Source organism: Borostomias antarcticus, assembly GCF_949987555.1.
Source record: "Borostomias antarcticus genome assembly, chromosome: 15".
Lineage (NCBI taxonomy): Eukaryota > Metazoa > Chordata > Actinopteri > Stomiiformes > Stomiidae > Borostomias > Borostomias antarcticus.
The window spans coordinates 16,894,090-16,910,911 of NC_140248.1; the positions used below are offsets into that span (position 1 = coordinate 16,894,090).

The following is a 16,822-nucleotide window of genomic DNA, read 5'->3' on the forward strand; positions in this document are numbered from 1 at the left end:
TCTCTCTGTCTCCCTCTCTCTCTCTGTCTCCCTCTCTCTCTCTCACTCTCTCTGTCTCTCTCTCTGTCTCCCTCTCTCTCTCTCTCTCTGGCTCCCTCTCTCTCTCTGTCTCCCTCTCTCTCTCTCTCTCTCTGTCTCCCTCCCTCTCTCTCTCTCTGGCTCCAACATCTGGCCCTGATCAACATTGAGGAGCAGGATGAAACCAGAGCCTCACCAGCTGTTTCCCGCGGCACATCGTCTGATTGTTCTGCAGCGTTCGCTAGTGTTAAATACCTCATCTCTCATTCCCCCTCCCCTCTGTTCCTGTTCTAATGTGTCTGTTCAACTCACATGTGGCTTCGTTTGCGTGACGGTTGTAGGATCGCCGAGCGCTGTATCTGACTACGAAATCCCCGTCATTCCTCAGAGAGTAAAGCTCCTTCCTGTTGCACACACACACACACACACATACACACACAGATATGAACGAGCAGAACGTTCCTGGGAATTTAAAGTACGTACAAAGGAATCAAACTGGAGTAAATCGATGTGATGTATTCAAAGAGCAGAGGTCTGTACGTACCCAAAGCATGTCTGTTTTTGTCGTAATATGATGACATATGCCAGAATGAACCCAATCAGTGCCACTGTGACGGCGGTCAACATGACCACGTACCACCAGTGCCAGGAGAAGGCCTGCTGGGGGAACAATTCTGGGAGAGGGGAGGGGAGCTAGGTCAGCCTTGGCGAAACACAAAACATGCTGTAACAGAAACATATCGCATATACGTATTCGGGAAAAAGATACTACAGTATAACTATCATCTCAAGTCCAGCCGAACGCTAGCACTGTTTATTCATTATGGCCGCTCTGCTTTCTGCTTATTCCACTGCCTCCACCTCTCTGCCCTCCACCCCCGCGCTGTGGGTTCCCCGCCTCACCGGGCCGGCTGTACTGGAGGGTTTGGGCCGGGCTCCAGGGGCCGCACCCCGCCCTGGTGCAGGCGCACACCCGCAGGCTGACCGTGTCCAGGAGGCCCGACAGACGGAGGGCCAGCTCTGGCCACTGTGCCGGCTCAACCACAGCCTAGAACGGAGAGGCGAAACTATCACTGGACTCGCTGTGTTTGCGTGTGACAGAGAGAGAGAGGGAGAGAGTAAGAGAGGGGGAGAGAGAGAGAGGGAGGGAAGAATGTTGAGGGTACATGTTCTACCTGGGACATGTTGCTGGTGCTGTACTCTACTCTGTACTCCAGTAACGGACCGTTCAGTCCGTCTGGCGGCTGGTTCCAGTTCACATGGACGTCTGTTCCGTTAAACAGAGCTCTAATGTTGACGGGCGCTGCCTCTGGCACTATCAAAACAAAAACAAATAATAACTGCAGTATATCAACAACCTGCTACAGTATGTTTCTAGACCTGCACTTCTGTACTCATATTGTACACGCCAATGTTCCGTTGTAAAAATGATTAGTGGCTAATATTTATCATGAGTGAGACGAGCAGATAAAGGCATCTTTGTCATGTGGTGACGGTGAGTCAGAGAGTGGGCGGCAGCTGGCTGTACCGGACCCTGATGATGTCATCAGTGTTCCACCGTTGATGGTTTCCACATGTGGCCCTACCTCGGCCAATGCAAACACAGGCACCTCCTCTCCTCCTCTCCCTCCACCCCTCGAAAACACCCTCTCCCCGAAAACCAGCCCCCACCTCCCCCTCTCCTTCCCTGCACCCCCACCCCCCCACCACCCCGAAACCCAGCCTCCACCTTCCCCTCCCCCTCCCTGCACCCCCCCCCCCCCGAAACACAGGCCCAACCTCCCCCCTCTTGCTCTCCCTCCATCCTCCAGACTGTCAGACCTCCCTCTCACCTCTCTACCTCCGGCTGGCCATCCATAACAGGCTGAGGACAGAGATATGAGGAGGGTATGACAGAGGACAGCTTTCAAACCACTCCCTAAAACATTCATTTTGGGTGACGTGTGTGTGTGTGTGTGTGTGTGTGTGTGTGGGGGGGGGGGGGGGGGGGGTAGGGTTAGGGTGGGGGGGGGTATTGAACAACATATGTGATATTAAGCCCAGAACGTTGCATGGTTTATCCTTCTGTACAAACAATGTGCGTGTGTCTCAGACAGAGAGACTCCTCTGAGCCACTCCCTGTCCCCGACTACACTGACTACTACTACTGTACTACTCTCTCCCTCTCTCTCTCTCTCTCTCTCATATCTCCTCCCTCTCCGTTCTTTAAGATACGTTTTTAAACTCAGAAGTGCTGATGGGAGCCGCACCGCTGTGGTCTTAAAGCTTTCCCCTTCTTGCTTTCTGTCTAAGTGTCTCTCTATTTCCTTTCCTTTTCCACAAACAGGTCCACATTGCAGAGTGGAAACCCTGAGCTGGCACGGAAAAACCGCTGCTCTGCTCGGCTCTCCTTAACTCAAACACACTGCGGCATTATGGACCTAGCAGGAACCCGGCACCTCTGCCAAACCATGAATAGAGAATGTCTCATCTGTTTCCCTCATGGCCTGGGTGCCTCCTCCTAAACTCACTTAGCTCTATTCACAGCCTTCTATTTAAAACCGCGGAGGGAGAGCAGCATGTTGTCCGTTGCTATAGTTCAAAGAGCAAACAATGAGAATGTGGATTTAATGTGCGGTGGACCCCTCCCTAATTTTGCTGCTCAGCCGTGCACTGAGAGTTCTAGGCTGCTAGAATACATCTGACTTTTTGACAGAAAATGTATCAGACTCAGACGGGCGTTGCCGAAGGAGTCCTCAGTGCAGGTCACCCCTTAATCAATCGCTGCGACGTTTAATTCTGTCATCACATTCAAAGGACGCTGATTGGCCCAGTGGTTAGAATTCCAACCGAGATGAGACCATCACTTGGGATGAGAGCCTTTCCAGACCCTAATTCGCATTTCAAAAATTCGAAAATTCAGATTCAGGGACTTTTGACATCATCACGTTTGAGCCCTGCTGATGATGTCATATCTGTAGGTCCTGCTGTCATTCTTTGTTTTATTGTATTAGTATAGGGGCCTTTGAAATTCCTTTGTATACTTTTTAGTTTTACTGTGATGTATGTTATTTATTTTACTATGCACTTTTTTTTTTTACCTGCACCTTATGTGAAGCACTCTGTGCATTTGTGCTGAGAGAGATGCTATACAAATAAACTTTTACTTACTTACTTACTTCAATCCATATCAATAGAAAAAAATCACAATGATCAATGGGCAAAAAAACAAACATTCAACCACACAGTCCGACAAAGGTCAGTGGTCTCGCTCAGACTGCACAGTAGCCCCCCTTACTGTCTTTAGTGGAACTCCTTATTTGGGCCTACCTCCCTCAGAGGTGCGGACCGCCACCCATGGCATCCATGCCGACGCCCCCTGGCTGCTACGGCAGGCTACTCTCACGTCATAGGAGGTGTAGGGCTCCAGCTGAGGGACCAGGTGGCGCGCTGGAGGCACGTTCACGTTCTGGTTCTGGACCAGCCGTCTGCGCTGGGGCGTCTGGGAGGGGCCGGACCAAGCCACCTGACAGGACAGAGACAGAACTTAGACGAGAGCACGGCGGAGACAGACTAGCTGTAGCACTGAGGGACACGGGCGTGGAAAGGCGGGTGTTAAGAGTTACGTTGGGGACTACCTGAACGGAGCACACAGACACGGGGTACACCCCGCCGAAGCCAGGGTCCCAGGAGAGCAGCAGGGAGGAGTTGGTAACCTCCAGAGCCTTCACGCTCCGAGCCTGGGAGGGGATAACTACAGCAGGACATAGACGCTATTAGTCAGACAGAATCCACTCAGCGTTTAGTACAGTCTATCATTGCGAGGCCCTGGTTTGGTCTCAACCCATCCTTTCGGTACAGTGCGTCCCACTGTGGGAGGAGGATAAGGGCGCTGACCAGCAGGACTGATGAAACTACACGTTAATCACCCTGGGAAGTGGATTCAACAGTTTACAGAAGCAAAAGCAAAATATCCTGGAGAGGAGGCAATTCACCTACTGCACGCCCGCCGTTCTGTGAGGAACACGAAGGCGTCAGTGAGTAAAGTTTGAGTGTGTGCGTCAGAGTGACAGACCTGTTACCGTCCCGGTGGAGGAGGTGGCCACGCCTCGACTGTTGTGGGCCTCGCAGGAGAAACGGCTGGTCTGGTTCAGCCCTTGACCGTGAGAGGAGAGGGGTCAGAGAGAGGATATCATATAAACGGTGCAGGGTACTGTTTTAGGAAAGAGTATACATGGACAACGTGGGTTTCTGCGAGTCACTGTGACAGTGCACGTTTCGACGCTGCTAAGAGCTAAACCTAGACACAGTGAGGGAGGCCTGGTGCATGTTGGGTTAGGTTAAGGTTCCTTGCCTGTGACGTTCAGAGAGGAGGGGGAGAGGGAGAGCGAGTCCTCCAGCATGTTGAGCGGCCCCCCGTTCAGGAGCCAGATGACCCGGACCGGTTCCGGAGGCCCGTGGGCAGCGCACTGCAGACTGAAGCTGCTGTCAGCCTCTACGGTCAAGTCGCCAGGCTCCACCGAGAAATGAGGGATTCCTGTCAGAGATGACGTGGAGAGCAGGTAAGGTTCAGACAGGGGAGAGCAGAGAGGCTGGTGGAGATACCCAGACAGACGAGAGAGCTCACCCTCCAGCTCGATGCAACCTTCCTGAGACAGCATGTCCTGTCTACCCACCGTCGCCATGCAACGGTACCTTCCGACATCTGACAGCTTCACATGCTCAATCCTACAGACATACAAGACAGGAACGGCCATGAAATGCAACCACGCCTTCTCAGTCGGCCGAACGTTCAAAGCCGGAAATGAAAAAGACCTGAGTTCGCTGATGGTCAGCCAGCTCCCCTCACGGAACGGCATCTGGACCTGGTTGGTGTCGGCGTACTCCAGCGCCTGACCGTTCCTCAGCCAGACCACGTCGGGGGGCTCCTCTCCGCCCCCGTCCGCCTGCAGGGAGCACCACACCTGCACCGGCTTCCCCAGGGACGACGTCAGGTTCCCGGGGCTCCTCACGAACTGGAACTCTGGAATGGAAGACGGACAACATGCTGAACTGTAAGATCCAGAGGGAATTATTCACTGGATGTGGGGGAATGAACCTGTACAGTGAACTGAGTTGGCAGGAGTAGGCCTAGTGTAGTAAACATCTATTACAAAATGTACCTATACCATGAGGAACTGATGAGCAACTGTAGAGAGTGGCAGGACCAAGAATTCCAATGTGCCTGTAGCCTAACTACTTGTAGCCTACTTGTTGGATATGGTAAATAAAAAGTTTAACTTGAAGTGTTGTGAGCCCTTTTGAATACTACGGCTGAGAGTAAACAAAACTGTAAATAAAGTGTGTTTTCAACTATTTAAATGCATCAATACAACAATCGTATCATTGATCACTCACCTGGAACAGGTTCGACCTCATTGAGATCCATCAGAAGGATGACTATGAAGAGCGCACTCCAGCCGCCAGAAAAACGCATCCTTCACCCAACAGCCTCCGACTTCAACCGCTAGGAAATTAAAAATGGCATTCTACAATAAATAATAACATACTCCTCCTTCAACATCATTCAGATGTTAGACTTTCTTTCTTTTTTGTTTTGTTTTTCAGTCGGGTTTCTTGCAATTGGAAGGCATATGAGTTGTGGGAGAACTTGTATCATCCTGTGGCCTAATCAATCCAATCTACAGCTTTAAGTTTTTTCAGAATTTGACCAACCCCAAGAATCTCAGTGGCGGTAATTTCCATGTCCCGTTGCTAAATGTTGGTCCTCTCTAGTTTTCGCTCTCCGCTGGTTGTTACTCCCTCCCCTCCTACATCACACACACACTCCCTCCAAACGGCCATAGTTTATTTTTATTTATTTATTTAACTATTTGCCTACTTTACACTTTACCCTGCAACAGACATACTTTAAATTCCCGAGGAGCAGCACAATTTTAGTCTGAGGCTAAATGACCAACAAGTTTGGAGGAATTAGGCTATAGGATGTGTGCGCCTGAACACAGGGTGATTTGTCGTTCGCGAATGATTCGAGTCTTGTGGGTGACTCGTTCGCTTGACTGAACGAGATTCAAAGATCCGAGTCGGTCAAAAGATCCGAATTTCCTATGGAAGAGCTTCTTGGAAAAGCAGAAGTCTTTCAGCGTCCCCTACTGTAAATGAGAAATAGTGTCAGTAGACGTGGAGACATTGGCTTGTTGCCACGATCAAACTAAGCTCATAGAATGTCAATATAGCTCAAACGCTGCTTGATAGTATAATTTATAAAAGTGTTATATAAGTGTTCTCTGTTCATCACCTGACTCCTGAATGATAAGCACAGTGCATAGCAAAACTTGGGCAAGGACCGCTTTGGGCACCACATTTGGAAACGTTAGCGCACAGTGCACTCGTTGTGCGATTAAATTGTTCAGTGGTTGCTAAACTCACCCTCCTCACTACGTCAAAGAAGGGCGGGGTCGCTCCATCTCTGCTTGCATCAACATTCAGGACCACTCGACCAGCTGTCGACCAGTGAGAGCCTCGGAGGGGACGGACGGACGACGTGGACCATTCTCTCATACAGGTCAGTGTTTTACGCACATTTTTGTAAATAACGCCTAAAGCAAAAACGCCAAAAGCATTTTGCAACAACAGAGAATTCAACTACGAAAATGGGGTCAGATAATGAAGTTTGGATTCTTCATTCCTGTCAGTTGATCACTGACCACCACAACACCTGTTGATTAAACCTTAATGAATGAGCTGGGACTCCCATGACAATAGAAGTGAGCAGGATTGTGCTGCCTCCTGATTTATCCAAAAATTTACTGTAAATCAGAAAAGCCTGGATTTTCTGTTAGGACTTGCTGTTAGGTCTGTGATGGTATATGGAATGTTTATATATTGATAGAAAATTAACATTTATTCATTGCACTTGTCCAGACAGTACAGTGTTCTACTTCTAGACCAGACAGTACAGTTCTAGTCCAGACAGTACAGTTCTAGACCAGACAGTACAGTTCTAGACCAGACAGTACAGTATTAGTCCAGACAGTACAGTTCTAGTCCAGACAGTACAGTTCTAGTCCAGACAGTACATTTCTAGACCAGACAGTACAGTTCTAGGACAGACAGTACAGTTCTAGTCCAGACAGAACAGTTCTAGACCAGACAGTACAGTTCTAGGACAAACAGTACAGTTCTAGTCCAGACAGTACAGTTCTAGTCCAGACAGAACAGTTCTAGTCCAGACAGTACAGTTCTAGTCCAGACAGTACAGTTCTAGTCCAGACAGTATAGTTCTAGTCCAGACAGTACAGTTCTAGGACAGACAATACTGTATTCTAGCTCCACATCTCTATTCCACCCATGTACCAATAAACACAGAATAGGGCTAACCCTCTTCCATAGCTCAACCAGCATGGCATTGTTCCTATTTCTTAGCAGGGCAGGGTAATATCACAATAACTAATAACATGGTGAATGATTGGAAAGCCTGCGTGAGGAGGAGACATGTCCAGGCGACATTCACACCCTGAGGCCTGGCTGTGTGCAGCAGGGGCACACACTGTTACTGTGGAACTGTAGAACTGGGAGTGGAAGTTGGTCATGCCCCAGGACCTGCACCAAGCCAAAAACACATACTCGGCTGACAGGGAATCCATCATGTGTGTTGTGAAGAAATCACTGGAGTGTGTTGGGAGTGTGAAGCCAAGCAGTGGCTGGGTCTTCAACCCTTTTTCATTAGACTGTACGACTCATCCGTTTTTTTTTTTCCTGTGATCCGTCCAAGAGAGGAAATGTTTCTTGTCTGAGGCAAGTTAATATCTTTCCACTGCATGTGCCTGAGATGAATCAAGTCCCAGTGTGGCTCATCCGCCCCCTCAACAGACAGAAGCACAGGAGGAGAGTTACACCGCTACACAGATAGTTCAGGAGCGCCCAGCTGCCTCTGTGGTTTTTTGGACGGTCGCACTGGGGGTTGAAATCTGAGTGTCTGGGTTCACCATCAGGCATGCAGAGCAGAGGAACAGTGGGGGAGTACTGTAGGAGGAGAAGAAAGGGAAGGAGTAACCCAGAGGAGGAGGAGGAGGAGGAGAACAGATCATGGGGTGTGTGGTCTGAGGTTCTGTGATGGAGGGTTTTTTTCTGGTGGGAAACCAGGAGAAACTCAATGGAAACCAGATGTGTTCAAGAAACAAAAGAAAGTGAAGGAGACGGAAAGGACAGATGAAAGAGAAGGAGAGAAAGAGATGGAAAGAGAGAGCGGGAGAAAGAAAAAGTGTATGTGTGTGTGTGTCAGTGTCCCCGTTTACATGTTCCCCTCCTCACACTCCACCATGATTAGAACAGAAACACACTTAATTTTACCATGTCAGTTGACTGCGTGTGTGTGTGTGTGTGTTACAGGATGAAGGGGACAACTGTGCTGCTGTGTTTGGGAGCTGCCCTTTCTCTTTCTCTTGCTCAGATGGTGAGACCATTCCACTTTACATGTCTTCTCTTTATGTCAACAACTCACTCTTTTTAATAGACACTGTAGCTGAGCGCAGTATGCAGAAGCTCACACAATAATGATATGGGTTCAACTGACTCCTACAGTGTCCTGCTTCTTCATTCTCTTGCCGTGCCCATGTGAATAATGCCCTGTCTCCTCCCCCGACTCTCCTGATTGGCCAGCTGGACACAGAGGAGGCGGGAGCGGAGGAGGAGCCTCATGTGGAGCTGTTCACCACACCCAGAACCAAGATGGGAGCTGCCACCTCAGACTTTGGTTACAATCTGTTCCGTGCACTGGCGGGCCAGGACCCCAAGGCCAACGTGTTCCTGGCCCCCATCAGCATCTCTGCGGTGCTGACTCAGCTAGCCATGGGTGAGCCTCAGTACCGGTAGATTCCCTTTACACAATCAGGGTCTGGAGCTCCCATTTAAACATCTATTATAACTCTCTCTGTCTCTGTCTGTGTGTCTGTGTCCCTGTCTATGCCTCTGTCTTTCTGTGTCTGTATGTCTCTGTCTTTTTGTGTCTGTATCTCTATGTCTGTCTCTCTGTCTCTGTCTCTCTCTCTCTGTCCATCTCTGTTTCTTTCGGTATCTCTGTCTGTCTGTGTCTGTGTGCGTCTCTCTATCTGTGTCCCTGTCTCTGTCTCTGCCTCTGTCTTTCTGTGTCTGTATGTCTCTGTCTTCCTGTGTCTGTACCTCTATGTCTGTCTCTCTGTCTCTGTCTCTGTCTCTCTCTCTCTGTCCATCTCTGTTTCTTTCGGTGTCTCTCTCTCTTTGTCTGTGTCTGTCAGGAGCGTCTGAGCGTTCTCAGAGGCAGCTGTTCAGAGCTCTGAGGTACCACACCCTGCAGGACCCTCAGCTCCACGACACTCTGAGAGACCTGCTCTCCTCCGTCAAAGCACCAGGAAAAGGCCTCAGCACTGCGGCACGCATATACCTAGCTCGCAGTGAGTCTGTGTGTGTGTGTGTGTGTGTAAGAGCAATAGCATTAGCACATAAAATAGCTGCAGCAGTCACTGTTGGTGTGTATGTGTGTGTTCACCTACAGTATGTCTTGATTTCTGTGTACAGTCAACCTTCTGAGCACTGGTATGTGTGTGTGTGTGTGTGTGTGTATGTGTGCATGTATGTGTGTGTGTGTGTGTGTGTGTGTGTCTGTCTAGGGCTGCGTCTGAAGCAGGACTATTTTGCCTCAGTGGAGAAGCAGTATGGGGTGCGACCTAAGACGCTGATGGGCGGGTCTAAGGACGTCAAGGAGATCAATGGTTGGGTGAAACAGGAGACTGGCGGGAAGGTGGACCGCCTCCTCTCCAAGCCCCTTGGTCGGAACCCCAACGTGGTCTCTGTGGGCGCCGCCTACTTCAAAGGTAAACCTGATATCACACTTTCTTTCTCACTGAACACATACAGTGTACAGTGATAGAAGAATAGTGGGGTATTATGTTATAATGTGTCCCCATAGATTTGCCAGATTATGTGTGTTATGAATAAAATGCATTTGTTTGTGTATCTATGCATGTGTGTGTATGCGCGTATGTATGTTTGTGTGTGTGTGCGTATGTGTGTGTTCGTGTGTGTGCGCGTGTGTGTTTGTATGTGCGTGCGTGTGTGTGCGCATGTGTGTGTGTGTGTCTGTGTGTAGGTAAATGGATAACACGGTTTGGTCAGAGTGGAGCGATGGAAGACTTCCAGCTTGATGGAGAGGCACCCACCCGCATTCCCATGATGCATCAGGACAACTACCCAATTAAAATGGGTGTGGACTCTGACCTGGGCTGTTCAGTGAGTTTTAGTTTGTTTCTGTGTGTGTATGTGTGTGTGTGTGTGTGTGTGTGTGTGTGTGGGTGGGTGAGTGTATGTGTGTCCAGTATATCCTTCTCAATCCCAATTCCACCCCCCACCCGTCACACACACACACACACACTCATGCCTGTCTGGTCTTCTTTATCCCCAGATTGCCGAGATCCAGATGCAGGATGATGTCAGCATGTTTGTTTTCCTTCCTGACGCCGTCACTCAGAACATGACGCTGCTGGAGGAGACTCTGACGGCCGAGTTCGTTCAGGACCTCTCCATGAGCCTGCCCCCCGTGCAGGTGGCCCTCAGCCTGCCTGTCCTAAAACTCAGCTACACCACAGACCTGCTGCCATTGCTTCCTGACCTTGGTGGGCACCTCCTCTTCTGTCCTCTTCGCTCATGTCCCCTCCCCCTCCCATCTCCTCTCCTTTCCTCTCTTCTCCTCCTCTCCCATCTCCTCTCCTTTCCTCTTCTCTCCTTTTCTCTTCTCTCCTCTTCTTTCCTCTCATCTTCTCTTCTCTCCTCTCCTGCTCCGTCTGTCATTTTCTCCTCTCCTTCTATTCTCCTCTTTTCTCTCCTATTCACTCCTCCTTTCCTCTCTCTCCACTTCTTCTCTCACCAGTTCTGACCTTATACATGATAGCGTCAAATTGACTCATCTCTCTCTTTCTCTTTCTCTCTCTCTGTCTCTCTCTTTCTATCTCTCTCTCTCTCTTTCTCTCGCTCTCTCTCTCCTCACTCCAGGTCTCTCTGATTGGCTGGCTGAGACAGACCTGGAGAAGATCACAACTCAGGCAGCCAAGCTCAGCAGTGTCAATCATAAGGTTGTCATGGAGATGGCCCCAGAGGGCACCCAGTATGCCAGGACCGCCCCCTCGCCCGTCGGCCAATCCTACCGCGTGGACCGCCCCTTCCTGTTCCTGGTCCGGGACCAGCCGTCGGGGGCCCTGCTCTTTGTAGGGAGAGTGGTCAATCCTAAGAACCTGAGGATATAACACACACACACACACACATACACACACACGATACACACACACACACACACACAGGGGTGAAAATTAACTTTTTGAGTCACCTGCCAAGGGGACTGTAGATGAAAAAATCTAGTCGCCAATTGGAAATTTCTACCTGCATTTGGCTGGTGGCAGGTGTTAATTTTCAGCCCTGCACACACACACACACACACACCCCTCTTAGCAGGTCCTAGGAGATGAGACAAGTCGTTGTTAAGCTAAGGCTTGTCTCATGAATGCACAGGAAGCCAGGCTTACAATGTAACACATCTGTGGACCTGTTTCTCTTCCACTAGGCTCATACGATTCAAGGCCAAGATGTTTCTTGTCCTGTTACAGTATGCAGGAAAAATGTGTAACTGAACTGTTTTCATGTTGAAACAAAACCAGCAGACCATGTGTATTCTATCCACTACTCAGAGATATGGATGATACTGATAACCCAAAGACAATACTGAATAAATAAAACCAGTTAAAGAGCCTGTGTCCTCCTGTCTAGCAGCAGTGAAGCAGTATGCTCTTCTTTAGCAGTGCTGGGTGGATTTGGTAGAGATCATCACTTAAATTATTGTTTAAACATAAGTTCCGTTCCGTACTCTTCAGTCTACTCTTTAGTTTGTGTTCTGTGTGTGTGTGTGTCACTGATTTCTGTGATTATGGTAAATGCTAGGCTGAACTCAAGCAGTGCTGTGCCTGGAGGAGAACACTCTCTCTCACGCACGCACGCACACACACATTACAGTTGTATCCCCTTCCCTGCTGCCAGCCAACAGAGGCCTGTCTATGAAGTTCTCCACATACTGTAGCTTCCTTGTTTCTCCAGTAGAGGGCACCATAAACTCACTCACCAAGCGTCATCTCTCCGCACCCAAAGAGCCACACGTGCTATACAGTAGATAGAGTTCTACATCATGTGTATTATGTCAGTCTCAGTGAGAGTGTGTTATCTCACTGTTATCTAACAGCATCTTGATAGATTGCTGCAGTGGACATTAACTCAGCAGGGGGTGAATGGGGCCGCGGCGAGTAGTCTATGGGATTGGGTATGGGTATGTGAAAGCAATGCGGCTCTCTCGCTGTCAGACACCACTGGGCATTCTATCCACACCCACATCGAGGAAACAGATTAATCATCTGACTTTCACAAATGGATGAGAGGGAATGTGGAAGTGGGGAACGGATGTGTTTGCAGAAAGGATAAAAAAGGAACTAGGCTAGTCTATAAAAGAGGAAGCAAACGCGCGCGCACACAGGTTCGTCCATTTAGCCTACACCAAGGTCGCGAAGTGAGTCGGGTGCCAGTGAGCGTCTGTCCAGACGCCTGCTATGTAAACTAATGTCTGCTCACAGAGAGGCTCAGGGAGCTGAAACTGCGTGAAGTCTGGGGCCTCATTTATCATTGTGGATACACCATGGATGTATTAATAGAACTGGATTCTAGTCACTCCATTCACTGACCGCTATCAACAATGAAGCCCTATTGAACCGCGCCATCTTGGCAAATTTGTAGTCATTTCACTATTTCCGGTGACTTTTGTACTTGCGCAGTTGAGCTTTTCTGTCCGACGCGCGTACACGAAAAAGTTCACTTTTATGTGAAATGTAGACGCACGAATTCCCGGCTCTCTCGGCTCTCCCCGCTTTGATTTAGCAATGAAAACCGGCTTGCATATTAACCTGTTTTTGTCAAATATATCCATTGGAGAAATTATTTTTTCATCCAGGCATCTTAGTTTTAACAGGTTAAATATAACTGAACATGTTTTGTTTGCTAGTAGCCTAGATGGTATTCATTCCGTTCGCGATAACTTTATTGCAGCCAGGCTAAATTCCTCCAGGGAGCCAGTGACCGGCGAGTTGAAGAGCTTCACTCCCCGCCAGCAGGAGCTTTGGCCGCTGCTACCGCATCTCGGATAACCCGCTGAGTTCGTGGCTGCTATTTCACATTCGCCCTTGATCAATCCCAATACCGATCCATGGTAATAATGAATCAATCGTTCAGATCAGATCGGCAGTGCTGCATGCATGTTACAACATCATTGTTAGCTTTATTAACATAACCATAGCCTACATTTATCTCTCTAACGTTAGGCTATCCATCTTACACCAGTCGGCCATTCGATAGCTAGAAGCGGTCGAATGCTAAGCTAACTGCAGCAACACAATGTATTGGTTTCCAAAATGCCAGAGAATGCACTGTTTCAGTTTAATGTTACACTAATCAGTAATCACAATGAAGTATTTCAGAGTGCCATGTAATAAGTTACGTTAGATGCTGTAGTGTGGAGAAAACGTTAGGTCTGGCTATGCAGATTCCAAGAAAGATAACGATAGCTAGTTAGCTAGCTTACCGGTCTAGTAGAAAAGTAGCCATGTCACCATGCGACTTTATCCCATGAAACTCCATAAACTCCGTCCAACGAGCAAAGGCTGGCCCGATATTTATCCGACTTTTGCTCCTTCTTCGGTCACTGAGCTTTTGAGATTCGTATCGCATGGTTCGCCGGGGCTCAGGCGGAGAAGCAGGACGACAAAACTCGGCCATTTTACCAAAGGTTTAGCTGAAAAGAGTGAGCAGAAGTGGCGGAAAAGCTGCCGTTTTATAGTCGCACACACACTTGATGCTAACCAACATCTATAATGCTGCTAATTCATGGAAGTATAACGTTAGCTGGCTACTGCTAATCTCACAGTGGTGAAGCTAGAATAATACGTGGCAACCCAGTGTGCAGTACCAACACTGTAATACTATTGGCTGGTATGATATCAACAGTGTCATTGTCGGGTTGTCAACATTTCATAATGTAATAATTTCAGACAACATATAATTTTTTATGGAAAAGCAATACTTTTACTCTGCAGCCTTCACAAAGCCCTATGGATGTATTATTTTTGAAAAAATGTTTATTTTAATCCACATATAACATAGTATACCTTTAACTGTCAAGTGATTTGCATAGGTTACAGCATAGGAATGTATACAGTTAGTGCCATATGAGAACATGTACATGATGTTTAAATGGTTTATCTAACTAGCATTGTTTGCGTTCACACTGGACAGAGGTAATCAGACCGCTATAGATATGTGAGCACTTATTATTGGGGGCCAAGCAGTGCAGCTGCTGCAGCACCCATTGTGTTTGTACGTTTTCTTTCTTCTGCCATGGGAGTCTATGGCAGCCTATAGAACCGTATGGTGAAAAGTTGTAAAAATTGGCACACTCATGCATGACAGTCCCCTGTGTCTCCTCACCAAGACTCATGTCCACACCTCGAACCCTCTAGTGCCACCAACGTGTCAAAGTTGGCAATGCTTTTATGCACACAACTTTTGACCTGTAAGTCTGATTTTGAAAAATGAGCTACCATTGGAATCCTTGACTCAAGCTGAGTTCAACACACCTCATGATGTCATTTTCCGCCTTATTGGATTTCCCGCCACTTTGTGTAAAACATTTAAAATGTATCACCTCCTACGTTTTTTCACCAATCTGCACGAAACGCAGTATGCACAATCTATAGACCGATGTCCACAAAAGTTCTACAGGGATTTTTGGATTGTCCATTGCGTTCGCTCGTGATAGCCAATCAAAATTGACAGAAAAGCTGCAAAATAGGAACTGGGATCATATCTCAGTAATGTTTTAATCTATCAAAACCACATTTGGCACACTCATCTGGGATACACTCATGACATCTGTCACCAAGCCTCATGTTGACATCTCGTGCAGTCTAGCGCCACCAGCATGTCAAAGTTGGAGTTGCGTTTATGCCAGTACTTTTGAACTGTACTGTCCAATCTTCAAAATTATGGTAGCAATGGATTCCCTGGCTCATGCTGAGTTCAAAACACCCCATGGTTTCTTTATTACTTCATTTTTTTGATTGCAGAATGCAAGGAACACTTTTGGTCTTCTGCACAATTTCACCAGTTTTACAGTGGTGACAAGGCGCATTTTGGAAAAAGTCACATTTTCTAAACTACAATCCCTTTTCCAATTCTCACAACTCATACACATATTATATATCAAAACGTTCACACAACTCTTGGGATTCATAAAATCAAAAAAGCTAAGCTCTCCGATGTGTATTTTTCACTGTGTGACAGTTCGAACGACGACTCCCCCCCTCCATTGAAAACAATGGAGCCACGCTCTAGAAAATGACAGAATCAGTGTTGAGTTTCTAACTCTTCACCTCTCCTACGATTCTGAAGACCGAAGGACATATTATACATGGAAATGTTTGCGTTATTGTCTGGATTCTGAAGAAGTAAATAGTTGAGCTATGCTATGTATACTTTTCGCGTGTGCCAATTTAAATGACGACACCCCCCCTCTCACTCAACCGAGAGGAAGCGACCCTTCCAGCTGACATTAATGAAGTGCTCAGGACTCAGGCTCCTGTGAAATTTTGCTCCGGATCCACTGATTAAAACAAAACTTTGAGCGAAGCCTCCGCACATGGGGGCACTAGAGACACAGGGTTGGATTGGGGGGGGGGCGGGGAGAGCCAGGAGTACTCCGAACAGCCCCCCGCCGGCTCTGACCCAATGGGGGCGCCACAGAGCTGCCCAAACACAGCCACTCATTCACCTTCATTCATTTTCCATATCCATGTGGAAAGCTCATAGAGACGGGGTTTGGACTGGCAGAAAGCTCTCGATCTACTGAATGCAATGGAGCAATACTAAACGTCCTGCTCACACGCACGTGTGCAAACAGAGCCACGAAATGCATTCATTAGCGGAGGTAATGTGCTCTTTGAGCACAGTTTCTAGTTGGAGCTGGAGTTGGAGTGTTCAGGAACACTCTTATCATAGATGTAACCATTTATTGCCACAAAAGGAATACAGTTAAACTTGGCACCGATGGCCCCGCTTTAAATGCTTCCTTGGATTAGCCAAGCAGCATGCTAAGCCAAAACAGGGAGCGTGCTACAAAAAGCCTTGGATAAAGTAAGACACAGCACAGTACAACATGTTACAGACAAGGAGCAGATGCATAGACTAAAGTGACTGACAATAATGGCATGCTGTATATCATCAGTGGGCATAGAGCAAGCTACAGAAATCCGTTAGACGGGCAAGTTCTTTGCCCATTTAACGAGCACCGAAGAGCACACGCAGGACCAAAGACACAGTTTGAAACAATGAGATAACATTTTAAATATAAGAGCAGGTTAAAGGTGCAGTAGGCGGTCTGACTCAGAAGCACTTTTTAATATATTTTTGCCAATTCTCATTACATCCCGACAGCAATCGACGAATAAAGTGCTGGAGGAGTGGCTTTGGAGGGAAGCCTGAAGTGAGGAGCTAGGATTTGGTCGGTTGCATTTTTCAAGTCTAACAGGAAATCACAAAGCCTACAGCACCTTTAGCCTACAGTAGGAGCCACAGTAGGACTCCAAACCAGAAGAGTGGAAGTTGGGGTGGTAGTAGGAAGTTTGCCAGTAACAGCAAGTGAGTAAACAGCATTGATGTAGCAGTCTGGCGGAGAGCTGTGTAGCAGTTTGGCCCCACTGGGTTCGAC

General features: G+C 48.0%; 2 protein-coding genes across 2 annotated transcripts in view; one reads left to right on the forward strand and one right to left on the reverse strand.

The window, feature by feature from the left end:
- Positions 1–5,473, reverse strand: part of LOC311318882 (tyrosine-protein kinase receptor UFO-like) — a gene marked incomplete at both ends in the record, with an annotated part of 10,895 nt that extends 5,422 nt beyond the window's left edge. Inside the window, 11 exons of the mRNA XM_084450315.1 lie at positions 331–422; positions 563–692; positions 922–1,066; positions 1,194–1,333; positions 3,328–3,523; positions 3,636–3,751; positions 4,073–4,153; positions 4,352–4,534; positions 4,625–4,725; positions 4,813–5,020; positions 5,395–5,473. Of these exons, the coding sequence (XP_084306441.1) occupies positions 331–422; positions 563–692; positions 922–1,066; positions 1,194–1,333; positions 3,328–3,523; positions 3,636–3,751; positions 4,073–4,153; positions 4,352–4,534; positions 4,625–4,725; positions 4,813–5,020; positions 5,395–5,473 (1,471 nt within the window). The remainder of the gene's footprint in view (positions 1–330; positions 423–562; positions 693–921; positions 1,067–1,193; positions 1,334–3,327; positions 3,524–3,635; positions 3,752–4,072; positions 4,154–4,351; positions 4,535–4,624; positions 4,726–4,812; positions 5,021–5,394) is intronic.
- A 2,916-nt stretch (positions 5,474–8,389) lies between these two features.
- On the forward strand, positions 8,390–11,273 carry serpinf1 (serpin peptidase inhibitor, clade F (alpha-2 antiplasmin, pigment epithelium derived factor), member 1; the record flags this gene model as incomplete). Its single annotated transcript, XM_084450086.1, has 7 exons — positions 8,390–8,452; positions 8,659–8,851; positions 9,273–9,428; positions 9,645–9,848; positions 10,124–10,263; positions 10,436–10,646; positions 11,023–11,273. 7 exons carry the CDS (start codon positions 8,390–8,392, stop codon positions 11,271–11,273), a joined length of 1,218 nt encoding a protein of 405 aa, XP_084306212.1.
- Between the last annotated feature and the right edge of the window lie 5,549 nt (positions 11,274–16,822).